The following is a 26522-nucleotide window of genomic DNA, read 5'->3' as shown; positions in this document are numbered from 1 at the left end:
GTTGGTGTGAACGATTAACTGCTCGTTCTGAGACGGAAGATCCCATCCCTAAGATAGTGAAGAAACGCCGCAAGCCACGGTTACGTCAGCCGAGTCTTACATCCGAGCATGCTTCGCAGCGGTCACCATCTCGGTGTTGCGGGTAGGCAGCAGGGTGCTGCAGCTTAGTGCCACTCGGACTCAGATGACTCGCCACCATCGGCAGGCCCTGCATGTATCAAGGGGGGAGGGGGGAGGAATCACAAGACGGCCATCTGTACTCAAGGATTGGAGGCCATATATAAAGCCTCTGAGCCCATCTTTGCTTGAACTATGCGCTTCGGACTGCTTCAAGAAAACTCGAATACGCATACTCCAACCAATCACTCTTGCCTTCCCCCAGCAGAGCGTCTCCATCTCGGCTTGGAGCCAAGGTTGTATAGATGGAGGACGGGGCGGGGTCTGTGGGTGATTATAGTGGTCTGCATCGTTAGGTAGTGATGATGAGGATGACGTGTATCGGTCGTTGCGGAAGGCTGTGAGGGGGAAGTGCTGCTTTGTGCTGTGTGAAAGGGCTGGAGAGGGGAGTGGTATGTGGCGCCCAGCAGAAGGCAAAGAAAGAGTAATCGGTGAAAACTTGTCGATGCAGAAACATAAGATCCTCCATGTTGTCTGCAAACCATGGATCATCAGCATCCGGCGAGCTTTTAAAAGCGCAGTGGGAAGCCCCTTGGCTACATCCTGGCAGGTGGGCGGAGGGCCAAGTGAAGGGGACGTATGACCCACCGCGTTCCCGTGCGTGTTGCAATGCGCAAGGACTTCCGGGAAGTGGTGGGTGTATTTAAAGATGAGCAAAGCTACTAGCACCACAAGATATCACGAAATAATACCCATGTCTGGGCAACAAACCTCGAAAGCAACCTTTTTTTTTCGCTCTTTTCCAGTCAGAACATTTGTACTGTGCCTGAAGTGATTCTATGTCTGAAAGAGTTTCAGGGAATGTACATGATCTGCACGTAGTGAGGATCAGCCTGAATTGTTGATGCTGCTCGTCTGCATGAAGTGTTCATGATATAAATCCGCATTAATAGCTTCTCAGAACCAAATATTTTTCGCAAGCTTAGTTTAAGAACAGAATTGTTTTCCCAACAGACTACAGCGACAGACACAGCGAGTAAAGTGGATGTCAACCTCTCTGCTTAAGGATCAAGCGCTCTGGCTTTAGCAATGCGGCCCAAAGAGATGGATTGTCTAGTCTTTTATCCACAAATTCACTCCTGCATCAGGTGAGCTGTCCCGAACGTCTCCCAACCACACTTCACATGGGAAAATACTAAGTACTTCGCAGAAGTTTGTAGTATAAAAAGTTTTACAGGACTTGCAGAGGGAGATCTTTGTACTCACCACTTGGCCAGCTCAACCAGAATCTCACAATAAGGAATGCTGTAATACTGCCGTGCTTGTTGCGGTCATTTCCAGTCCTTAACGATTGCATCAACAGTTCATAGGCGATGTAGGAGTAGGTAGGCTGCTGCATCATGATTTCGTAATTTAATATGGAAAGAAGTGGATCATCAGCAATGTTAATGAATGCTGACTGCGGTTTCCAAAGTTGCCGAGCCGCTCTAGCGCACATTTCGAGGCTTTGTCCACATTTTGCGAAACAGAAGCAGGAACAAGAGTGAAACTGTCGATGAACCTGTTTTCTACAAACCTCACTATGCTTGAAGACACAGATTGTCTGAGACGGTGAGTTATAAGAGAATGTAGAGAGCATTGACGATATGCCTAGATAGTCAACCTGTCCCAGACAATCTTGAATTTCATTGCACATGATATTTTCAGATGACCGCTTGTCATCACCTGCATATTTGTGGTCGGGGAGATCCCAGATATCTGATCCCATCCTCAACAGCACATGAATCGTGCTATAGGCAATCTTCCCGGCGCAGATCTCGAACAAATAACTGCACAAGAATATCCCGACGAGAGCTTGTCCAACCTACGTAAGCCGCGTGTAATTCCTCACAAAATATGTTGCACAAGATCATTTCTTTGGTAGCCTACAGTGCCTGTTTTGCAACTTGCACGGTTTTGCATGAACCTACCAATATTCCCAGTTGACGCTACAGTGAGTTGTGAGAACATTAAGCCCTCCCAAATCCTTTTCGGCAGAGAGATATTTGAAATCTACGCCGTGATCTCATCGTGTAGCTCCGAAATTTCATACCCACCTGAAAACGGTTCAATTATCTGTGGAGACAATGCGGCATATTTCACGATTCAGAGTGAATTCATCTGTAGCAGAGTGTTGCACAAACACATGGATGATCCGCCATTTGATGGTACTTGTTCATTGCGCCCAGGCTGTGAGCAATAACGCTGACCAAGAATTTCCAGCACGCTCGAACATAGAGCCACCCTCATTCAGTCGTGAATTCGTATGAAACAACGGCTTGCCTGATAGACGTGCTTGAAAGACTCAACATGGACACGCTACTCGTCTTCCAGGCTCAAAGCCTTGATGTACTGGGACTACTGCCTTGTTAATAATGCTCATATCTTCGACCAACGGTGGTGAATCTCAACATTTTGTCCAGATGATAGATTCAAGCATATCATTTTGATGCTGGGGCACGGAGTTCAAAAGGGAAAACCGGTTTTGATGGCGGATACCGTGGCATTCAGCTCAAAGAAGTGTGTGTGGTGGGGGGAGGACGGGAAAAGCCAGTTGAGTAGCTGTCTAACGACAGAAATCCTACTTCCCTCTCCTCTCGGCAATCATAACATACTGCTGCTCTCGTGTCTCGAGGGAATGCTGGTTTTGAGTTCTAGTTATACATACAATTTTTCCAGCCAGTATCATGCGGCTCCATGGCGGTAGGCCCCTGCTGACCTGGTAAACTCCGCGCGTAACTATTTGCATAAGCACGAATGATGTCTCAGCCGTTAGCTGCAGGGAACTTCTGTCGGTGCGCACACCTCTTACGGTTAGATTTATACAAGAAATTCTTGGACATCTCACTTCGGAATTTCATCGCATACAATCAAAATCATCTTTTCAGAAGGCAGTAGTCTAGGCTCACTTTTGGTGTCAGGAAGGTTAGTGAACCACAAACGAATTATCCCAACAGCTATACAACCGTCTTTGCAGGGAAATGTCCTTTGATGATCTACCTTCTATGCATACACTTCAATTTATGATGAGAACTAGCAGTTTCCAATACTGATGGGGAACAGAAGTGTAACTTGAACGCCTCACCTGTACTTCTCGGAGCCACACATTTACCTTGCGGTAATGCAATTACAAAGAAAGCGGAAAGTTTCGGGTGATTCTGGACAATTCAATGGGTGACTGGTGTAGGAACTTTATCTCTTGCAATGGCCAAAGATACTCACATTCTTGGTTGTTTTTATAGGCACCTGCGCAAGCGTCCTCGAGAGCCAAACAGGAGACAACGCCTCCGCCGACATCACCAAAGGTCTCTTTCCTGCATGGCAGCTGACAACGCCCACTCATACGCCGAACATTCCGCCATTATCACATGTCAATCTAGAAGCCCCCAGTGCCTCTATACCCTACCGCTATCACCAGATCAGCCTGTGCTCGCTCAGCTGCCATCGTTTCCTCACTCCGCGGAGCAAGCTTATAGCTACTGCTCACGCCCAATCTAACCACTGCAATACGGCAAGAGCGTCGATGGGATTCTCACGGAAACATCATCTGCTAACTTTGCGGCCTTGTGCCATGCTTTGCATTGCTGTTGTAGCTGCTAGTTTCTTACTCGTGGTTCCTCTGAGTTCCCTCATCCTTGCCGTGTTTCACACCAAGAACAGGCTGCGCAGGTCTATCGCGATGCTGGTGGGCATCAAGAGTATATGATGGAGAAAGGCAACAAGAGTGTGACGAAAGATACGAACATCGGTGAGGACGGCGGCAGGAGGCAGTGTGTTGGTCTTCTTGGTCACTCGGACAACACCAAAGAGAGCGCAGTGTATGCGTATCCTAAGTATTCCCCTAGCGAGCCACTAGATAGCATTGCTTTGCGTCTTGATACATTGCTCCGTTGAAGCTGAATTTATACTCCAAGCTGGTAGCACCCACAAGCGTCCGGCAGCTCACGGGAGTCGACCATTTCAACATCCTGCGGCTGCCTAACGCAATGCACGCTTTTCCCGCAGCCGCACGCGAGCTCACCCGGCAGATCGCTCCGTGATGACGGTCATAGCTTTTGGAGAGGCACAAGACCACGCTAAATGAGCCTCAACGGCTCCCCTTATAAAGGCTGCCAGTGGCCCAAAAAGTTTCGAAACCAGAAATTGTTCTGAAGGCGGCGAGACCATCATACGGCAAATCGTTCACTGCTTTGGGGACCATGAATGACGCATCACTCGTTGCTGGATGTCGTTCAGCCACAACTCTATTCTGTCTCAGAGCCTGTGGGGTCGGGTTTCGTCACCGAGATCTGCTGTGGTGTTATGCAGCATCTCGAATCAATCATGCTGTTTACCATCAAGATTCGGCGAGGCTCACGGCAGACAGCGCGAAGTGATGAGGGGAATCGAGAGTAGACCATCCATCCATATAAAGCAGTAGAAAGAGAACATGGCGACAAAAGGAGACGAGAGAAAGAGAAAACAAAGGGAACAAAGTAGCTCAGTAATCGTTCGCGGTAGACATCATCGTGCAACAAGCAAACGCCATTGACAGTTTTCCATGCTCAACCGCAGCGCTTCTTATATAGAAAACCGCCACTTCTCCTCACGCTAGCAGGCCATCTGCCCCTCAGCCGCATTCGGGCGCAGCCTCCACCTGACCTTCGTGATTCTAAATGGTGCCTTGCGGCAAGCACGTGGACCCAGTGCCCGACTGAAAGCTTGGAGCGTGACACTTACTTCTGCCTGAAACCTCACCCTTTAAAAAGCCCTATTGCACGAAGAATGAGAAGCGAGAAGGCGAAGCAGCTTAAAGCAGTACAGACTCAGAAAGATACTGGCGAGCTGCGATGCCTACACCAAGCCACAGACATTTCAACTTTGACTGGCCGCTCGGGCTCGTCCCTTTAGTGTCCGGAAACCTGTATGCCCCTCTGCTTGCCACTGAAATATCGAAAAGATGCTGCACAGCATCTCAAAGCAGTTCTGAACTTCATCATCGACAGATTCCGATGCTGATGATGAGCACGAAAGGACAGAGAGAGCAAAAACGAGGCCATCGGCAAGTTCAACAAGCAAAAACAGGACGACAGAACGGAAGTTGTCATTCGTTGTCTGCTCCTTAAGCAACGCAAGTATTACCTTTCTTGGAAGTCGTTGAAACATCTCAGAAAAAGTGAATGCAATCTCTCAGAATCTCCGCGCTCTCAGCGCTCTCTTATATATGTAAAAAAGGCCACACCCTCCCCTATCTACCCTACGCCACATGATTCACATGATTCATAAAAAAGCCCCACTCATGCATTCATTCACTCATCCATCCATCATTCAAGAAAAAAAAACGCACAAAACTTCAACCCCTCAACCCCTCAAAAGAACCCCCCCTCCTTCGGCGTCGTCTCAAACAACCTCCCAATAACGACCTCAATCGTCTTCGCGACGCTCCTGCCCTCCCTCCACGCATCATCGTGCCTGCCATCCAACTCGACCAGCACCAGCTCCCTCCCATCCGGGCCGCCCCCTTCCTCCCGCCTGACCCACCCCCTCTCCTCCAACGCCCTGACCATGACATCCCTCTGCATCGCCTCGACCAGCTCATCATCCGGACTGCTCGCCAGGACCACACACCGTCCCTTCTGCCACCTGTCCTCGCCGAGCTTCTGCGCCAGCTGCGTCGGGCTGGCGCGGAGCCAGACGCTCTCGTCGCCGCCGAAGGCGGCCTGCAAGAACTCCTCGTAGGCCGGGCAGTCGGCGTGGTTCTCGGCGAGGAGCGGCAGGTTGTACAGGCCGCACAGGCCGACGATGCCGACCGGCGCCGCCACCTTGTCGAACTCGCTGCCGTCGAGCCAGCCGTCCGCCACGAGCTGGCACGCCAGCGTCGCGCCGCAGCTGTGCCCGACGACGACCCAGTCGCGCGCGGGAGGGCCGTCCGGGCCAGACTCGCCGCCGACGCCATACTCGGCGCGCAGCCAGCGCATGGCGGCGGCGGTGTCGGAGACGTGCGAGGGGTGCGTGACGTTGCGGCCCTCGTGGCGGGCGGGGATGCTGGTGGTGGGGGACAGCGAGGGGGCGGTCGGGTGCTGCGGGTAGGGGCTGAGGCGGTAGTTGATGGAGGCGAAGCCGGCGATGTGCGAGAGGGTGCGCCTGCTGCTGGATGAGGTGGAGGTGGTGCTGGTGATGCTGCCGCCGGGGGAGGAGGCGGCTGAGGTGGGGGTGTAGGAGAGGAGGTGGTGGACGGCGGGCGTCAAGGAGGCCGAGCTGACGAGGGGGTCGCGCCAGGCGCCGCCGTGGATGTAGCTGGGAGGGACGGTTAGTCTGGTGTTGGTTTTGAGGTTGAAAAGAAAGGACTAAGAAAAGTGGCGCTGTTGACAGGTGCGATTATGCAGGGGAGCTTTTAGGCCTTTCTCTCCGAGCAGCTCAATCCATAGCCGTCCTCTTCAGCTTTGTGCCCCAGCTCCTGCAGCGTGACGAAAAGAAGGAATTCGGCCATGGAAACAATCCCCGCAGAAATTGTTTACCGAGTAAACAGAACGCCCAACGCTCAACCACGCTAAATCAAATGAGGGGGGTAAAATGCAAAATGGTGTCGTGCAGCAGCCACGCGGAAGCGGAAGCGGAAGCGGGAGCAGTGAGACGCACAACTCAGCCAACCGGGCCAACCCGCCGCACCCTGCAGAAACTCAAGAGCAACCCCGCAGTCTCAAAAAAAAGTAAAAAAAAAAAAAAAACTTCAAACGAACGAAAATAGAAAAGAAAAAAAAAAGCACTCACACGACCCAAACGGCATCCTTCGGGCTCTCGCTCAGCGGACGCGGCAAGCAAATATCCAGCGTCTGCAGGCGCGACGTGGTGGCGTAGGGCACGCCCTTGATGTGCAGCGGGTAGCTCTGCGTCGTGTTGGTCATGTTCAGGAACGTGTTGTCGGCGCGGAGCGGGGTCGAAAAGGCGCCGTTGACGTAGCTGCTGTTACCGGCACCGCTGCCGTTGGTGACGCTGTTCGAACGGAGCAGGTTCGCGCGGTGCTGCTGGTGCTGCTGGTAGGTGTACTGCTGCTGCGGGGGCGATTGCCCTGGCTGTTGTGCTCCTCCTCCTTGCTGCTGCTGCTGGCTGCTGCTAGGCTGCGGCAGCGAGCGGGAAGAAGGGGCCTGGTGCTGGTAGTACTGCTGCGGCGCCGAGGTGGAGCGGTGCAGCCGCTGTTGCTGGACCTGCTGGTGGTACTGCTGCGAGGGTCGAGGCAGTGCTTGGGTTGCGGCGTCGGCGAGCGCTGCGGCTTGAGCGCACCTCCGGCGGACGTCGTAAACGTCGACCATTCTTTCTTCCCGCCTGGCCCTTTTATAATCTCTCTGCTCTGCTCTGCTCTTCCTCTTTTTTCTCTCTCGCTCTCTCGTCTCACTGCCGTATCCGCCTCCGTTTCCGGGCCCACACGTCTTCTCTTCCCGTGGCACACGTCGCAAAAGGGCTTTCTTCAAGTCCGAATCGTCAGGCTGAAGAGGAAGAAGAAGAAAGCTGACATGGAACCTTTTGACCGGTCAAATATTTTTTTTGTACCTCGCCTCCCTCCTCTGCACGTTCCCACTCCGGGGGGCGACACCAGTTGCCTTTAAATCACGGTGGCTGGAATTCGCCTGCCTGGCTGGCCGCTGCGCACCGGAGAAAACAGTAGTAATCAGGCAAGTGAGCAGCAGACCAACAAAGTGGAGCCTACGTGGAAAGAACTCCACCCAACCTGCAGCCCGCTAGTCCCGGTGCTAAAGCAAGAATAAACCCATTGGCGTCCGCCGCCCCCGAAAAAGCTCCCATTCGTGATTCTTCTCGGGCTACTGATCACCTTTTCCCCTTACCCTCACAAGCGCGCAGAAGAGTCCGGTCCCCGCATATGGGCCCGACCCACATGCAAGCCCTCTGATCGGCAACCGCGCGTAAGGATGGCTTCTCTTCCAATTCGTTGGGCATCACGAGGCAGCTACTCTCCCAAGAACACTACCACTCATCTCTCACCTTATCATGCCACCACCGCTAGAGAGGCGAAAAAAATGCCTACAGCCAATGGGAAGAGTGGGTGACTTTATTCCTCCCCTATTCGTCTGCTTTTCCATCCATATCCGTGAGAGTAGCGTTTAGAGAATCCAACAACAAGAAAAGTGAAGAGTCACCCCTAATACTATACATGTACAACGACTCCCTTTTTTCGTAACGCCATGCTGGTTCGATGTGGTGTGTGTGGTGCCCGTCCGTCCATCCGTCAATCCACCATTCTGCTTTTTTGCGTCGTGTTCCCTAGCATCCGCCAGACTAATCCATCGTCGCCATAATGTCCATATCTCCTGCCAGCAGCGTGCTCCTGAAGCGAATGCCGTCGCTCCAGTCGCTATCCCACATGGCCCGCAATATCCTCCACCTAAGAAGAGAAGAAGTCCTCCTTTAAAGCTTACAATATCACTCCCTTTCCCTCCTCATCGTTCTGTCATCAGGGAGTTTACCTCTTCTGCGTCGTGTTCTCGAAGCTCTCCAACACGCTCTTCTGCACATCATCAGCCTGCTCCCCCAGCTCCTGTGCCTCCCTCTCGATCTCCTTCGCGCGCTCCGATGCAGGCGACTCGTAGTGCTGCCTCTGCTCGCCCGAACCCAGCAGCTTGGCCGCCGCGTTCTTCGCCTGGCCCTCCGACACCTTGCCGTACACCGACATGGCCGTAGCGATCATGCCGCCGATGTCGCCCACGTTGCCAGGCACAACGACCGACGTGCCCTCCTTGGCCAGCTTAGCGAAGGCGTCGACGTACTGCTCAGCGACCTTGAGGCTGACGGCGCTCTGCGCGTTGTGCTTGCCCTGCTCGATGGACCGCGCCACGGCATCAATACCAGCTGCCGTCGCCTTCGCCTTGAGCAGGATCGCCTCCGCCTCACCGCTCGCCATGTTGATCTGCTCCGCCTTGAGCGCCTCCGACGCCAGGATGACGCTCTGCTTGCGGCCCTCGGCGATGTTGATGGCGCTCTGCCGCTGGCCCTCCGACTCGAGAATCTCCGCCCGCTTGCTGCGCTCCGCCGTCACCTGCCGGTGCATCGCCTCCACCACGGGACCGGGCGCGTGGATGTCGCGGATCTCGTACCGCAGGCACGTCACGCCCCAGTCCTGCGCCGCCTCGTTGATCGCCGCCGTGATGTTGGCGTTCAGGTTCGCCCGCTCCTTCAGCACGTGGTCCAGCGTCAGCTGCCCGATTTCCGATCGCATCGTCGTCTGCGCTAGCTGCGAGATGGCGTACTCGGCGTCCTCGACTCCGTAACTATCCCAAACCCCCGTTAACCCACAATCCCAAAATGCCAATTGCCCCCCCAAACAAGTGATGGGGAGAAGAGAAAAAAAAACACTCACCTAGCCTTATACGCGTCAAACACGCGCGTATACAACACGCCATCCAGCTCCAACGTCACGTTATCCGCAGTAATAGCACTCTGGCTGGGGATCTCGATGGCCGCCTCCTTCAAGCTCTTGACGTACGCTATCCGGTCCAGGAACGGGATCAAGATGGCCAGTCCCGGTTGCAGTATCCGGTTGAACTTGCCCATGCGCTCCACGATCCACGCCGTCTGCTGCGGCACGAACCGCACGATCGTGTTGGCCGGCAGCGACGGCCGCTGGAAGTACGACGTCGGCGTCGAGCCGCCGCCCATGCTCGAGCCCGCAGGCAAGCCGAAGATGCTCGGCTGCGAGCCGTTGGCCGACGACGAGGACTGAGGGAAGTTCGTGAAGCTGCGAGAGGACGCGGCGGCGGCAGCAGCGGCGAGGGCGCGTGGTGGTTGCGGGCGGACGGCAGAAGAGGCGGCGCGCAGAGCGCGAGCCACGCCCGGGGCGGCGGCTGAGCGGATCAGCCCGGCGGCGGGTGCCATGGCGATTGCCTTTGTTCTGGGCGGCGAGGAGGAGGATTGGAGGTGATGGCGGAGAGAGGGGTTGTTGAGGAATTGGGGTTGCTGGAAGAACGCGGCAAGTGGGAGCTCTCTGAGAGTCAGCGGGCTGGGGCTGGCCGGCCAATATGTCACTTCCGCCATTTTCTCCGGCCGAGCGCAAGAGGAAGCATTGACCGCGCCAAGCCACGGTGCCTGAGGCAAACATGTTACACGCCTACAGACAAAATCACCTTGCAGAACAACGTTTCAAGAGAGCGATGATAAAAGCTGAGAGTAGATCTTGATCATTCTTGACGCATTCATCTTCGGAAAACCGAGCCAATAGCTACATACATACATATCGTTCCAGGGTATCATCATATCGTCTCTTCATAAAACGCACGCTCATGATGACCGTCACCCCGCGAAGATGGAGAGAGAAGGGGGAAAAGAGAAGAAGAACCGAACACGCAGAGCCGATGACTTGGCTCTCAGAACCCACTCCACCGGTCTGCCAGCTCAACTCCCACCCACCATCCCGGCCGTAGAAAATTCGTTGCCCATCCAGCCCACCGTAGCATCCTTCCAGGCCGGTAGGTCTGAAAAGAGAGAGATAAAAACCAGAAGAGAAGCCATGAAAAAAAAAAAAAGGAAAAGAAAGCAATGCTCCCCATACCCCTGATCATGCAAACCCCGATCCCCATGCATATATGCTCGCCGTTCTTATCCATCCGTCCGTCCGATATGCAAAAAAAGCCACCACCATCACCTCAAAACACCGTCTTCAAATTCTTCAACCAACTACTCCCCCTCCTCTCCTGCTTCGGCCTCTCCACCGGCCGCCCATCCCACGTCCTCATCCCACCCCCGGCGGCCATCATTGGATCCTCCCCAAACAATGCCGCCGGCTCCTTCATCGTCGTCGTCGTCCTGCGCCTACTCCTCCCCCCATCCCCGCTCCCATCACTACTCCTTATCCCACCACCACCTTCACCTTCCTTCCTCCGCCTCCTCCTCCTCTCACCACCGTCATCGTCCATCATCTTCGAGTCCCGCTTCGCCCTGCTCCTACGCTCCCGCCGCGCCTCTTCCTCGAGCGGGTCGAACGCGGCCGCCGCGGCAGCGGCCGGGTCCATGGGCGGCGGGGGGTCGAGGATGGTAGCTGCGACGGGCGGCAGGTCTGGCGGGTCGGCGGCGATCTGGTCGACCCAAGAGCGTGTCTTGTCGCTGCCGTGGTTGGAATGCGACGGGTAGTCGGCAGCAGGTGGTGGTGGTGGTGGTGGCTGGGGCGGCATGGCGCCGGCAGCGGCAGCAGGATCGAAGTCGTAGTAATGTGCTGCGTCGAAATGGTGGTCGACGATGGGCGGCGTCTGCTGGTGATGGTCGCCGCGAGATCGTGAAGACTTGCCAGGTGTGCGACCGCCACCACTCTCAGCTGCCCGGCGAGCTCTGCGCTCTTCGTGGCGGCGCCGACGCTCTGAATCATCCTCGCCCGCGGCGGGGACGGCGGAGGTCCTGTGAGAGCGACGGCGCTCGCCCGGGATAGTTGGCCGATGAGAGCTATGGTGGCGAGACGGCGGCTGCTCGACATCACCACCACGCTCGCGGCGGCGGGCACGGCGTTCAGCACGCTCGGCCTCCTTGGCCTCGAGGTCCTGCTCCATCTCGGCGCGCTCCGCAGCCTTGCGCGCCTCCCTCTCGGCACGGCGTTGACGCTTCTCCTCATTCCGCCTCTCTTCGCGCTCCTGCTCTTCCCGCAGACGGTTGGCCTTGGCCTCGCGCTCGCGGAGCTTGCGCTCCTCTTGCTTGTCTCCAGCGCGCTTGCGCTCGCGACGGCGCGCCGCCTTAGCCTCCTCTTCTTCGATCTCGCGGGCCTCGCGCTCCGCACGCTTCGCACGCCTCTCCGCTCTCCTAGCCTCACGCTCCGCATCGACGTCGATGGGGCCAGCGCCGTCCATCATTGGAGGCATGGCGCCATCGACGATCACATCAGCAGGTGGCTCCGGAGCACCGTCATCCGAGGGATGACGTGAGCGAATCTTGCGGCCTTCCCGACGCAGACGCTTCGCGTAATCCTCGTCCGCATTGCGCGCGGAAGACCGCTTACGCCTGCGCTCCTCGTCGCCGGTGCGGGTGCTGCGGTGGCGGCGTTCTTCGTAGTCAGAGACGACGTCTTTCTTCTTCGAGCCGAGCCCGAGCATGCCCATAAGCCCGGTCTTCTTCGGCGGGCTTTCTGGGTGCTCGCGTCTCTCGCGGCGGGGTCCTGAGCGTCTAGGCTTCTCGACAAACGCCATGTCGTCGGGGCCGGTCACGACCTCGGGCACATCGTCAGGGATGGCGGCGGCAGCTTCCACGATGACTGGATCTTCGTCCATTGCAGGGTCAACGCTACGCGACTTGTGCTTGCGCCGCCTTGACGGGTCTGAGCCTGGCGCAGGGGCATCCTCTCCGTTGACCATGACCAAATCATCGTCTTCGATGGCATAAGGGTCTGGCGCTGCTCTTGTTTTGCGATGCTCCCTTGTGGTCTGGCGTCGAGTGACCCTGTCCCGCCCCCGCTCCGTGTCCATGCCCATCATCTTCGCAGCCTTTGACGAGAATCTGACCGCGTCGTCCTCAGGCGGTGGCGACATCAACCCGCCGTCCCTTTCAACAGAAGGGTGACGCGAGCGCGACTTGGATGTCCTGGGTTCGCGCATCGACTTTGACCTCGAAGGCGGAGGAGCCATAGCCATGCCAAATAGTCCACCAAAGCTCGAGCCGCGCTGGTGCCGCGGTCTCGAAGAAGGTGTCTTTGAAGTGTGCTCGCCCGAACCAGATGACTTCGAGTCCTTGCCTTCGTCCCGCTCCTTGTCTTTCTCCCGATCACGCCGCGATGAGTGCCGTTCAGACTTGGACCGCACGAGCCCAGGTCTCTCCTTTGCAGTATCGTCGCGCGTCTTCTTGCGCGTGTCTTTGCTCTGCGGCGACACACCCCAGAAACCCCAAGAGGTCGCAGCGTTCTTGTCGCGCACGACCTTCGGGCGCTCCTTTCGCGGCTCAGGCGGAGGAGTTGGAGGCTTTATGGGCTCTTCAAACGGTGGCGCATCATCAGGTACGACATCAACGAGAGGTGGCTCGGGCATAACAGGAGGCTCCGGCATTGGGGGCGGCTCGGGCATAGCAAGAGGCTCAGGCATCGGGGGCGCATCAGGCATGACGATAGGGTCAGGCATTGGCGGCGGCGGCGGTGGAATATCCATGGGGACCTCCCCAAAAAGACTCCGGCTTGACGAGCTACTCTTGCTCTTGCTCTTCTTCTTGTCCTTGTCCTTTTTGCTCTTCTTGTCGGTCGGCGGCGCAGGCGCTGGTACAACAAAGGCAGGCTCAACTTCAGCAGGCACAAAGTCGGGTTCAATAGGCGCCGGTGGTGGAGGCGGAGGTGGTGGTGGAGAAACAATCTCGAACAGCGGCTCGTCTTCAGGGAAGCTGCCGGGCACTGGAGAGTGGACGTCGGGAACGTCGACGATCGGGTCAGGCTCCGGAACGACGACAGGCTCGGGAATAGGCGCGGGTTCAGGTTCCTTTTCTTTACTGCTGCTCTTCTTCGACTTCGAAGAGGATTTCTTGTCTGCCTTCTTGTCCTTGGACGACTTTTTATGCGACGAGAGCGGAGGTTCTACGATTTCGACCGGTGGCGGCGGTGGTGGCGCGACCTCTTCCGCAGGCGGCGCGTCAGCAGGCAGCGGTTCGGGTTCGGGCACGTCGACGACGACGACTGGCTCGGGCTCCGCAGGAAACTCAGGCGCGGGGGGCGGAGGTGGCGGCTCGTCAAAGGCTTCGAACGCCTTGAGGCGATCTTGAACTTTTCCGCCCTTCTTCGTCTTTTTTAATTTTCCAGAGGGCGGAGGCGAAGGCTCACGCGGTGGTGGTGGCACTTCAGCCTCGAGAACCGCGGGGTCAGCTGCCGTTTCCTCATTCGGAATAGCGTCGTGTGCCACGAGGTCCTTTGCGACCGGGCTTTTGGTTTTTCTGAGTGAGACACCCCAAAAGCCACCCCACGTGCTTGTTGCGGCAGGCGTGGGGTCGGGAACAACGACCGGCTCGGGCACAACCTCAGGCACAGGTTCAGGTTCAGGCTCTGGGGCGGGTTCTTCAGGTGCAGGAGGTGGTGGTGGTGGAGGAGGTGGAGGGGACTCTTCTTCGACAGCCTTGCCCTTCTTCTTTTTCTTCTTGTCCTTCTTAGGCGGCGGCCCCTCGTCCACGATTTCGACAATCTCGTTTGGATCGAATTCTGCAGCTTTTGCAGCAGCTTCGGCCTCTTCCGCGGCTCTTGCAGCCTCAGCCGCAGCCGCAGCCGCAGCCTCAGCCTCAGCCTCAGCCTCAGCCTCTGCTGCTGCGAGCTCCTCCGCCTCCTTTGCAACGCGCTCTGCTTCTTCCTTCTCAAGCCGCTCCTTTTCCTCGCGCTCTTTAGCCTCCTTCTTCTCCTGCTTTTCCTTCTCTTTCTTCTCTTTCTCCACCTCTTTCTTAGTCTTCTTCTTGTCAGTGGAGTTTGAGCCGAACAGACCTCCCCATCCTCCTGAAGAGCTCTTGCTCTCCTTCTTCTCTTTCTTTTCCAGCTCGGGCGCGGGCGGCGGCGGTGGGGGCGGCTCTTCGACGACAACGATGGGTTCAGGATCAGACTCGGGGACGACTTCAGGTTCTGGTTCGAATGCGGGCTCGGGCGGTGCGCCTTCGTCGATGATCTGGACGATATCGTCGGGGTTGCCTTCGGCGTCGACATTGATGACTTCTACAGGAGGCGGCGATTGCGCGGTGCCTTGTTCAGTTAGCTTACTCTTCTTTCCCTTTTTGCCTTTCTTGCCCGTGGTCACAGCAGCCCACGCGGAACCATCGTCCGCAGGCGGCGCCTCGATCGCGAGGGGCGCGGGAGGAGGCGGAGGAGGCGGGGGTTCAATCAGGGCGGGCATAGCCTCCTCCGGAGGCGTAGGCGCTGGTGGAAAGTCGAACGGCGCAGCGCCCTTCTTCTTTTTCTTTTCCTTCTTGCCTGTGCCCCAACTGAAACTACCCCACCCCTCGGACTCTGCGGCGCCGCCCTCAACGATGCCGTCAGGCTGCTGGACTGCGGCTGTTGGATCGTCGCCAACAACCTCCACTGGACCGTTCTGCGACTCCTTCTTCGGCTTGTCTTTCTTTCCGACGCCCCAGCCCCAGCCATCGTCGCCATCGGCCTTCGGCTCATCAACAGCGTCGGGCTGCTGGACTTCGGCAACAGGTGGCTCGGGCTCGGGCGGAGGAGGGGGAGGTGCGCTTTCTGCCAACAGACCTTTCTTTTTCTTTTTCTTATCCTTTGCGCTGTTTCCCCAGGAAAAGCTCCAATCATTATCCTCTTGTACGGGCTGTACGAACTCGGGAACAACAACCACCGGCGGCGGAGGCGGTGGTGATGGCAAATCATCAGCAGCCGCGGCCCCCTTCTTCTTCTTCTTGTCCTTCTTCGTCCCCCAAGCGCCCCACTCGTCTTCGGCTGCTACGTCAACCGCGGCAGTAGGCGCCGCGATATCATCGTCAGGAACGATGACAACAGCGGGCTCATCCAGGGGTGGGTCGGGCTCGCCCTTCTTCTTCTTTTTCTTATCCTTCTTCGAACTGGCCGTTCCCCACCCACCCCAGCCATCTTCGGCAGCAGGTTCGGGCTCAGGGGGCGGAGGCGGAGGTGGTGGTGGCATGGGTTCGGGCTCCGGCTCGGGTTCCGCATTCTTCTTCTTCTTTTTCTTATCCTTCTTCGAAGAAACTGCTCCCCATCCGCCCCATTCGTCCTCCGCCGCGGCTTCAGCAGGGGCTGCTGGCTCGGGTACTGGTTCTGGTTCGGGGACAACGACGGGCTCCGGTTCAGGCTCAGGCTCAGGGTCACCTTTGCCCTTTTTCTTCTTCTTATCCTTCTTGGTCCCCCAACCGCCCCACTCGTCTTCGGCTGCTACCTCTGCAGCAGCCGGAGGTTCGGGTTCAGGCGGCGGTGGCGGTGGCTGTGGCTCGTCAAGAAGGTCGAAACCCCCCTTCTTCTTTTTCTTGTCTTTCTTGGACGTCGCTGTGCCCCAGCCCCAGTCATCTCCCTCCTTTTGTGCCTCTGCTGCAGGGCTGAAGCCGAAGTTGAACCCAGCATCGGGCTTCTTCGAACCTCCTCCAAAGCTCCAGGCATTGTTGGCGTCGGCAGCCTCATTCGCAGCGGCGTCATCTTTCTTATCCGCAGCCGAGAAGCCCCAACTAGTCGCACCCCAGCTGAAGCCTGTGCCTCCTCCAACGCCGGTACCGGCCTTGGAATCCGCACCGCCAAAGCTGAGGTCGATCTTCGGGGCGTCCGAGCCGTCGCCCAGGTCGACGCTATCGAAGTTCATGCCGTTGGCAGCATTGTCAGGAGCAGCGGGGCCGGGAGGAGGTGGGGGAGGGACAGAGTCAGCGTCCTGTTGCCACAATTTGGTAAGCTATCTTAGCGCGAAACCGCCTCCCCTGATTTTCCCCGGACAAAACCCACGTCAAATAGCGCCGGGAGTGGCGCCGTGGAAGAGGAGGGGTTCAATTGTAGAACTGGCTTACCTTGCCCTTCTTTTTCTTCTTCTTAGACGAGGTGGCGGGCGTGAAGCCTGCCCATTCATCGTCTGGATTCGCGTCGGGGGCATCGTCGTCTCCAGGTTCTGTTGCCAGAAGATCCCAGGGGGAGCCGGTAGAAGTATGTGCTGCAGCGGCCTCTTGTTCCTCTTCTTCTTCTTCAGCCTTCTTCTCCTCCTCCTCTTCCTCCTCAGCTTTCTTGCCCTTCTTCTTCTTCTTGTTCTTCTTGCCGCCGGCCTCGTTCCAATCGTCTCCGTCGTCCCCATTGTCGCCATTATCATCGCCTCCACCCCCTCCACCTCCAGCATCTCCGCCGCCGCCGTTATCACCACCGCCCTCGTTCCCGTCTCCGCCGTTGTCCCCGCCGCCGTCGTCCTTCTTCTTGTCCTCGTCGTCGCTTTGCGCCCAGGACGCCATCTTCTGCGCCGGCTGCTTCTTCTTGTTCTTCTTCTTCGCATGTTCGCGCATATTGTCCACCTTCGACAAGTCGACCCGCGCTTCCTTCTCGAGCAACTCGATCGACAACGGCAGCAGGGGGTGCGAAGACGGGGGACCGCTCGGGGGTCCGTACGGCGGGAGCGGTGGAGGGGCGGCGGTCTGTGCGGCGGTGGCCAGCGCGTCGGTCGAGGTGTAGTCGGGCGGCGCGTCGTCGAGCGTGTCCTCGTAGGCTGGAGGAGAAGAAGACTGCTCGTCGTTGCGCGGAGAACCTGCCATGGGGCTTCGCTCGTCCGCTCGACATGCTGTCGCTGAGTCCTGCTGCTGCTGCTGCTCGCGCGCGAGCGCGGCGGCGAGGAATCGCGCCGAGCTGAGCGCTTGGCCGACGCGCCATCGCAGCAGTGCTTCGGAGAAGAGACTTCTGTCCGCGCGCTGTTGTGTGTCTGCCTGCGCCGGCCTCCGTCGCCGGCGCGATTGCTGCAGCTCTCGTCTCCTCGGCGGCAGGCCGTCAAGGAGCGAGAGAAGGGGCGGCGGCGCCGCCGCGGCGGGTAAGACTACGGCGGCAGTAGCCATGTTCTGCTAGGCTTGAGAGTTTCGAGACGCACTGCTGGGTCGACGTTAGACCGTCGAGGTACATCTGAGCCAAGGAAAACGTCCCGTTCAGGATTTGGTCGGCGCGGAGAAATGGTGTGAGAATGTGCGTGCGTGTGTGGGCGAGGGTGAGACCCGCAAGCTATGTGCAACCGCCGGAGATGTGGAACTTCCACGCTGCCGCGGGCGTCGCGGTAAGAAGTATCTCAAGGCGTAGATCTGCTCGTCAGAGGCGCTCTGACCGCAACGCGGGATTAATTAACCTTTGGTATGCGCGACGCGCCGGGCGGCTACTCCGAGGTATGCAAGGTGCGCAAGGAGATAAGTTAGGCAGAAGGATAGAAAAAAATAAACAGCCACCCGGTAGGAGGGACAAAAAAATCCAAGGTAAGCTGAAAATCGTGGGGCGACCCAGACAAGAGACGAAATGTGTCGGCAGGGCGTTTTGTGGAGCGCCTCAGCTTTTTTCCCCTTCCGCTTGTTGGATGGAGGCTGCTTACTTCGGCACAGACGAGGCGTGCGGCGAAAGGGTTACGCAAAACAATCCCTTTCTTTTCTGTGAAGGGAGCGGCGAGGGTGGTGGTTGGACTGGCGGGTCACAAGGTTGCCGGCCAACGACTTGCCGAAGCGCGGCGCTGAGCCGGTCAATCCCAGCCACTGCGCTGTGATGAGCTGCTTCTCCCGGCCAATCTTCCGCGATAGGCGGCGTGCCCCGTGCTCCAACGCCGTCGAACGTGCAGGTGGGTGTGTAGGCTCTCTATTCCCCGGCAAACCGAGGGGAGGGAGAACGGCTAGCCGCTGGGGGCGGGTTGGGGAAATGCTCGAGCAAGAGGGACAAGCGGGCATGTATCGATAAATGACTGGGCACGCGGCGGGAAAAGAGAAAGCAGCAGCCGCATCACACATGCACGCTCCTACGGGCAAGGACCTGACGTGTTTAAGCTGGGTAAAGATGTGCAGCTTTCCTGCGTAATCGCCAGCTTCTGCCGGTGCACCTGCTGCTACCCAAAGCGGCCGCTAGTTGACAATCAACTACCGGCCTCTCCATCCAGGCCTCGAACGGACGCAGTGCTCTGCTGCTCGCTGCAAAATGCGTGCCGCCATCTCATGCAAGCGCATGCCACACATGCTGCAGGGCGGCATCCGACCGCTCACAGCACGAGGACTCGCAGCGGCTCTGGCACCCTGAAAAGCCTCCGACTTGTCGACCGCCCACGCGGCGGTCCCAGTTGGTCGCTTCTGCTGTAAGGCCCCACGCCCACCCGACTCGCCCGTTGTTCTGCCACGATCGCGTCTGCGCCATCTTTCTCTCACCGCATCTTTCAAGCCTGCTCTTCCCGCCCAACCCGTCGCTGCGCACGCACGAGATCCGCAGCCGAAGCGACTGATCCCCCATCCAGGCCAACCCTGCCCTTGCCCGCCCCGAGCGTCCTCTCTTCCCCACCACTCAGCAAGCCATCAGCTCGCCGCGCGCTGCAGGGCGCGCTGACCGGCTGAGGCTGACATTTTCCCGGCTCACATCACGCTGCATTCGCAACGTTTGCCATCGTCGCTTTTGCAAATCAAATAGAGGACCACATTTCATTTCGCAATCATTCTATGAAAGCTGGGCAATGCATTGAGTTTTCTCTCTCACATTTATTGCATTCCTCACTCCCCCTCCCTTCCGAGCCCGCTCCGTCCCGGCGCCTCGTGTTTGCTGCTACCATTCTCCGCCCCGCCGACGGGCGGTCAAGCGGTGAAAAACACATACCTACATGCGTGGTTTTTCTTTTTTTTTTTTCCCCCTCCGTCTCACCCTACTACCGGGGTTGGGATTTCGGCGCGGCGCGTCGCGGCGCGGCACGCTCGCCGCTCTCACTCGCACCGGCAAAGCACGCGCGTCTCCCCGACGTCCCCAAGAGAAAGGCTTACTTAATTAAAAAAGATGATGACGATGACGAAGGGGTCCCAACGATGCAAACAAGTGGGGCAGCCGAAAAAGAAATTAAAAGAAAAATCAGTCAGACGGACTGCTTGACCGGCGAGATGGCCTACCAGCACTCGCTTTCTTTCCTGTTCTGTATGCACCATCAGCAGCCGCCTGTTTCGTCTCCAGCAGCCAGACACCCTGCGAGTGACGCAATGACAAGTCGGCCATTTGCTCCGCCGGGCACCCAAAAAAAAAAAAAAAAAAAAACTAGGCCGTTGAATCCTGCTGCTACCGTTGCAGCAGTAGCAAACCGACAACCACCGAGCAAAGCGCGCGCGTGCACTAGAAAACATGAATTGCAACGAATCGTATGCAACTAGCGGGTAGACGTGCCTGTCTTCCTACCTGCTTTGTCTTGCCTCTGCTTGCTTGCTTACCGCCACCAAATCCCACGTATGTATGTACGCATGTATGTGTTGGTGTTTTGAAGTGCACCTCGTTAACGCCAGCCGAGCGCCGACCAACTGGCGCCCGAGCATCAACCACTGGACGAGAGAGATCAGCAACTCGGCTTTCGGAAGGCGCGACGATCCAAGGAAGACGTTCAGTCGTCGGTCCGCGTAGCGTTGCATGTCCATGCCATGCAAAATGCATGCGAAATGCACGTAGTATGACGGTCTGGCCGCCGATGATGATGCAGCGACCGTTTGGAATCCGGGAAAGGGTACCTGAGGGGAAGAGTAGTGTGGGCGAATGGTGCTACTGGTTTCGTTCGGTTCCCCATCTGCTTGCTTGACCGGTCATGGGGCAGCCATTAGCAAAAGGTGAGGTGTCGTCATCCGGGGACGGAGAGTCATACCGCCGGATTCAACGTATGATTGGGCTTACAATCTGACCACCTTTGAGATGAAAGGAGCATGAGCAGCATTGAGGCCTAACAAGTTTACTGTAACGTACATCAAACCCACGTGTGTAAGAGAAACAATGGCCACCCATTGTGCGGGGCACGTCAGGTCGTACAAATGCAAAAAAAGTAAGGAGAAAACTCTTCATCGGTCGTGTCACCACCAACTGCATCAGCATCACACGACCATCGCCATATCCACAAACACAGCTTCAACGCAAGAATAGGTGTCCTCAATTATCAGGCAAACTAAACATCGACGTCCGTAAAAGCTATCTAGAAAAGTAAGAAAGCGAAAAGTCGAAGAAGAAGAAACAGAAACAACCACAACTGCCGCTGACAGACAATCCATAATTGGGGTATAAACTTTGGGATATCACGGAAAGCAGACCGCTCCACCGGCCGCCCAAGCACCTACTCAAATAATACGCCGGAAACCGCAACCCGGTCTCGTTTTCTTTCTACTGGTTCCGAAAAGAGAAGAATGGGTATGTGAAATAATAGAAAGAAACAGGGAAACCACAAAAAAGATGTATATAAAAAAGATGTTCGGTTGTGAAGCTGAACAGAATGAAAGGGTCGGAGTAATCCGATGTCAAAGAGTTAAAGCAACGTAGAGACAAAAAAGGCTGCTATGGCGCAGAAGATTCGAATGTGTAGGGTGAGAAACGAAGAAAACTCGAATAAAGAACGACGAGCGAGGTAAGCCTGCTTGCGGATGAGCAAGGATGTTCGGCTTCATCAACAGATATTGGAATCGAGGGGCTATTTTGCGCATTGGTAAACGTGCAGATCAGATGTCTTCGTTCGGCACGCCATCGAGGATCTTCCGAGCCGCGTCGAGCCTGCGCCGCCAAATTTTTGTTTCGTAATCATCGTCCTGAGCATTTTGGAGTCGAACACACACTTGCTGAATGCTGGTCGTCAGAGCGTACAGCAGATCCTCGTCCTTCTGCTTGAGCGGCGTAAGTTGGCCCCTTTCCTTCTGGGGGCTAAAGAACGAGGCAATGATCTTCGAGGTGGGGTCGAGTATCTCCGGCGTCGAGGCCCCTGGCGAATGAATGTTCGGACTGTAGATGCTTCCTGCAGATCTCAGCTGGCGCTGTCCACTGGACGACGTTTTCTGGCTGTAAAAGCTTGCAACAGAACGTAATTGACCGCTATTACTGCTTGCGGCCGAGCGCAGACTCTGGCTGCTCGATTTAGGAGGAAGATGGTGGCCAAGAGCCTGCTCTGTGAACTGGTCGAGAGCTTCGTTGCTTTCTTCCGATTCAACGTCCGAGCCATCTCCCTCAGTAGCAGTTTGGAAGGTAGCTATTGTTGAAATAGAATCCTGGCTGCGAGTGCGCCTGTGCGGCGACAGAACGCTTTCGGGTATCGCGGGAACTGCCGGAACTTCCGGAGGAGGCGACGCTGGGCGAGTGGTCTCAACCGAATCCTCAGAACTGACACTATGGCTACGGTTTTCGCGGGTGTAAGTGCCCATGGCGCTGTGGAGGAAGAAGTGTTCGTAATCGAAGGCGTCTGCACGGTCCTCGTGACGTTCAGAAACGACCTGAGGTGCATCCTCATATATGCTTTCTCCATCTGCATCCAGATCGTCACCTTCATATCCAAATTGGTCGTCGGTGCTTGGCTCATGATCGTCCAGGATGCGGGTGTCGTCGGATCCAGATTCGCTTGACCTCTCGTCGTCCTGGCTTTGTTGGGGTCCAACATTCCTCTCGTAGTATCCGTTGCGAGTTTCCGCGGGGGACGGACGGGAGTACATGCCGCTAATATTGCGCTCAGAACTGGATGAAGATGACGCGCGCTCTGCGTGATGGTCCGCACTATCCCAATCTCTAGCAAAATTGAAAGGACTAGGAGTTCGAAGGTTTCCGAGGCTGCGTCTTTTCATGTCTTCTTCACGAGCTCGCTCCTTTAGGTTCGATATCCTCCCCTTTAGGTCTTGCATTTGAGCTCGCAGATCGGTCGTAGTGGAGGCCGAGCGTCGCAGATCACCTCCCGATTTGTTGTAGCCTTCGTCTTCCCGGAGCGTTTCCAACGTCGGTGAAGCCTGATAATTGGACGAGCACGAGGGTGAGCGGTGATTGTGCTGCTCGGAAGACACCCATGTGTGCCTAATGACTTCTTGGCTTCGTACACCTCGTAAACCGCTGGAGCGATTTCCGACTGTATTTCCAAGGCTGAAGTCGTGTGGGGACCACTGGCCGCTAAAACGGCCCATCGCACTAACGGCCCGCTTTTCAGGAGGTTGACCTCTGTGCGAGAAGGATGAATTAGGTGGCGACGACACGGATATTTCGCTGTGCACGCGAGTGTGGCCATGGCTGGACATGGGCGGCGTATGTAAGGAGGCATGCTTGGCCTGGGGGATGTAGATGGGACCCGACCCCTTGGGAGTGGGCGAGATGCTAGAGGCTCTTTTGTAGTAGTGGTAAGAGGTGTACGACGGGGGCCGCTGAGGTGGGAGCAGCGATTGCCGAGCGCCTCTGAGATTGCCTTCCATCAGCTGCAAAGCCGTTAGCAACACGCCTCAAGCACTCCGCCGCGTAACACATACGTTAAGCCTCTTCTTGGCATTGGCGAGAATCATTTCCGCTCGCTTGCTCAGCGCGGCCGAGGAAATGGCCTCCAGGTCCAATTCTTCCTGGCCTTCGAGCCATTGCTCGTTGTCCGTGTCCTCGTCGCTGCCCGCCACGTACGGTAAGCTGCCGTAGCGCCCATCGCTGTCATCGGCGCTTCCGCTGCCGTCGCTGTCGCCGTGCGCACCATCCAGACTAGTCGAGTAGTTGGCGCTGTCGGCATCACTCACAAGACGGGCGTGCTCCTGAGCCTTGCGCTCCATGTCTCTCTGCCAGTTGTGCATCACATTCGTGCGCGGCGTGTCCTGAGCGACAGCGTCGTCTTGGCGGACCTGGCCTTTGGGGGTGGTGTCGCCGTCAAAGTCACCGTCAAAGCCGTCGAAATGCACCGAGCCGTGCTGCGACACGCGCATAGCGGTCGAAGGGCGCGAATTGGAGCGGCTTCGTCGGCTCGGCGGGGCCTTTTCGAGATGGAAGCTCTGGCGCAGCAGATGCGACGGGGGCGAGGGTGGGCGTTGCGATCGCAGGCGCGGCGAGGGCGTCGAGTCTTGGCCGTCGCTGAGGTCGGGCAAGATCATATCGGGGTTCGTGAGCGTGGGCGACGGCGGAACCTGGGGCATGGCGCCCCAAGTCGTCAGGCTGACCATGGCTTGCGGCCGCAAAGGAGGATCGCGAGCGTGTAACCGTTGGACAAACGCGATCAGGGATGTCCTAGCTGGGGTGGATCATGGCGACGCGGATGGCAGGGGACAGAGCTGCGGTGTTCGGCGGGGCGACGGGAGGATGCGCTTCGGAGCTAGAGCGGCTACTGCGCGGTCGAGGCCATGCGGGCGGGCATTTTTTCGTGGTAGAGAATTCGATAGTAGCACACAGCGGAGCGCTGCCCTCTGCCCGGGGCTCTCAGGGGCCAAGCCAAACACGGCGCCCCACGGCCCAGCAGAGCGCCCGTCCGCAATCCTCATCTCCAACGCCCAACGGCTATCTTCTCCACCTGCAAGAGCTCCGCCAATGTGCGTTGCGTGCCTGGCTTCCACGTGGTGGCTCTGCTCGTCTTACCCACCGCCTCCGTAGATCATCTGTGGGCTTGGGACGCGGACCACACGGAAGCGCGCGCTCGCAAGAAACATCTCAGCCTCCTGCGCCAGCCCGCCCTCGCGTCGTCTCAGATACAGATCCAATCTGCGCATCACGCGCCATCCGTCGCACCATTGCAACCTTGGCCATGAGCCTCAACCGTCCTCCTTCCGGGGAACAGCGGAGGTGCTGCGAGCCGTGGTTGGGATATGCGCTGGAGACGTGTTCAAGGAAAAGAGCAAGGCGACGACATCCCATCAGTGTCTGCTGATTACATCAGCCACATCCCATTTGAGCAACAGCGTGGAGTAGCGGGGTTTGCCGCGACAACACTGACATCGGGGTTTAACAAACACGTCTTAATCGATCATCACCTGTCGATCCAAGACTTGCAGATGAGGTGAGCCACAACGCGGCAGTGACGCCATGCCGTTACGCGCTGCAGCTGTGGCTCTCGGCTATCGGCCGATCGTGTTCCATCCTCGTTGTCATCAGCTATAATACCACAACAATATCTCTGCGAGCCCAGATTAGCTCAAGCGGCAAACTCACACATCACTTTAAGCTCATCGGCTCACGCGGTATCCAAGCTCTGTCCTTCGTATCGAGCCCTGACCGGATCACCAAGCGACGGCTTTCCGCATACGGTACCTTTAGATAGTCGGACCCCTCCCCCGCATGTGACGCCATTTCCCACTATCGCTACCACTCTTCTCCATCCGATCTGCCGCCGGAAGACATCTCATTCGACACATTCTGCGGCACATCCTCCGGGGCCGTTGGTCCTTGTTCTACCCGTCATTGACCTTGTTTTTCCATCCCATTTCCCATTCCCCGACCCCGCAGTCCGACAACGTCAGCCTAAGCGTGCATGTGGCTTCTCCAACTTCGATCTTCAGGAGTAACTGAAGCAAACAGAATGTCTGGAGGACAAAGTCGGGCCCGGAAACCGTCCAGTAACAAGTTCATGGATCCATTTCCGATCGCCCGAGCTTACAGAGATCTGTTATCTGGATCACACCCTGCATGCAATCCTCAGGCTACGCTCCGGACTTTGCAGTGACAGGGACCTCCCAGTCAACTAACAAGCTGCTTAGCCATTTGGCGACTTTCGACCCCCCAATTGCCGCATACACTGGGCCGACTACTGCAGTAAGGCCGTGAGAGTCAAGCCCACGCAGCCGTATTTTTTGGTATGGCCCGATTTTCAAGGTTGCCGCAAGGCTATGTATCGCCTCTGCCCGCCTGTAGGAATTCATGTGTAGAAGCCACACTTTGCTCTCGCACCCACCCCGATGGATGACGCATCGACCGACTCTCCCCAAAGCCGTCCCTTGGCAAGCCATGTAAGAAGCCTTCACCCGCCACAAAATTTGCGCATTAGTTAAGATCGCCGTCTGCATCACTAGGGTGGGCGAAGATCCGTCACCCCACTATATTGGATGGAGTCTTCAAGCATGGCAGGCGAGATCGAAGCTGCAGTAGACAAGCCACTTCAAAGAAACGACTCCCTTGCCGCAAGACGACACAGCAGCCCAACCATGTCTGCCTTTTCTGCAACACAGCTCCTACCCGAGAGTTTCCAAGGTCTCAACTTTCACGACTCTAACGAGCAAGGAGAAGGAATCTCTTCCAGCATTTCAGCAAATGTCCCTTCAATATTCGACCAAGCTGACTGCCCTGAAAATGACGACCAGCCACAGTCTGCTGCGTCTTCTCCAGGCGGCCACAGTGGCTACGATCTAATGCCCCCTCCTCCAAATCTTACACTCGCCAATGCAGAACGTCTGGCAGACAGGTTGTTTTCTACTGATCATCTAAATTTAATCCTGCGCCATCAGGCATCCTTTTCTCGGTTCACCATGTTCCTTAACCAATACCGACCTCGATCCGCTCCTACATTGGTGCGGTACCTCGAAAGCCGAAAAGCAAAGGCGGCTATTGACTATGCAAACTCCATTGCATTGGAAATGACAGCGCCAGAAAAGCGATCGTCGTCATCGTCAACAACGGCCGCACGTCTAAGCAGCAGATTCGACAGACAGTCGCAAGGGGCTGCGGAAGAGCTAATCAACGATGCTCTTCCCGCATACATCACAAATTGCCTGACGCAACTTGTCACGGAACTTCTAGTAAAAGAGATAACAGGGACTAGCGCGCCGATGAATCGACACCTGGCTGAGGGACTAGCTGAGGTGTATTGTTTGGGAGACCCTTCTCTACCGGACAGCCCCATCATCTACGCTTCGGAAGGTAACTCATACCTCGTATCTGTTGGAATGTCTCTCCACAGGAATGAAACCATTAATTGTTCTCAGAGTTCCACTTGGTTACACAGTACGGACGAGACTACGTAATTGGGAGAAATTGCCGATTTCTCCAAGGACCGAAGACACAATCCTCAACCGCAGAACGC

General features: G+C 56.8%; 4 protein-coding genes across 4 annotated transcripts; all 4 read right to left on the bottom strand.

Moving 5' to 3' along the window:
* Positions 1 to 5504: 5504 nt before the first annotated feature.
* Positions 5505 to 7445, bottom strand: LTHEOB_3158 (Alpha beta hydrolase fold protein; the record flags this gene model as incomplete). Its single annotated transcript, XM_035512050.1, has 2 exons — positions 5505 to 6432; positions 6907 to 7445. The coding sequence occupies 2 exons, from the start codon at positions 7443 to 7445 to the stop codon at positions 5505 to 5507; spliced, it is 1467 nt and encodes a 488-aa protein (XP_035363051.1).
* Positions 7446 to 8611: 1166 nt separating this feature from the next.
* LTHEOB_3157 (Stomatin family protein) lies at positions 8612 to 10020 on the bottom strand (the record flags this gene model as incomplete). The annotated part of the gene is made up of 2 exons (XM_035512049.1): positions 8612 to 9416; positions 9506 to 10020. 2 exons carry the CDS (start codon positions 10018 to 10020, stop codon positions 8612 to 8614), a joined length of 1320 nt encoding a protein of 439 aa, XP_035363050.1.
* A 767-nt stretch (positions 10021 to 10787) lies between these two features.
* On the bottom strand, positions 10788 to 17610 carry LTHEOB_3156 (Stomatin family protein; the record flags this gene model as incomplete). The annotated part of the gene is made up of 2 exons (XM_035512048.1): positions 10788 to 16457; positions 16591 to 17610. The coding sequence occupies 2 exons, from the start codon at positions 17608 to 17610 to the stop codon at positions 10788 to 10790; spliced, it is 6690 nt and encodes a 2229-aa protein (XP_035363049.1).
* A 3627-nt stretch (positions 17611 to 21237) lies between these two features.
* LTHEOB_3155 (uncharacterized protein) lies at positions 21238 to 23679 on the bottom strand (the record flags this gene model as incomplete). The annotated part of the gene is made up of 2 exons (XM_035512047.1): positions 21238 to 22959; positions 23011 to 23679. The coding sequence occupies 2 exons, from the start codon at positions 23677 to 23679 to the stop codon at positions 21238 to 21240; spliced, it is 2391 nt and encodes a 796-aa protein (XP_035363048.1).
* Between the last annotated feature and the right edge of the window lie 2843 nt (positions 23680 to 26522).

Source organism: Lasiodiplodia theobromae, assembly GCF_012971845.1.
Source record: "Lasiodiplodia theobromae strain AM2As chromosome Unknown scaffold_8, whole genome shotgun sequence".
Classification (NCBI taxonomy): domain Eukaryota; kingdom Fungi; phylum Ascomycota; class Dothideomycetes; order Botryosphaeriales; family Botryosphaeriaceae; genus Lasiodiplodia; species Lasiodiplodia theobromae.
The sequence above is the reverse complement of the archived record's forward strand: the minus strand, read 5'-3'. Positions and strand labels throughout refer to the sequence as shown.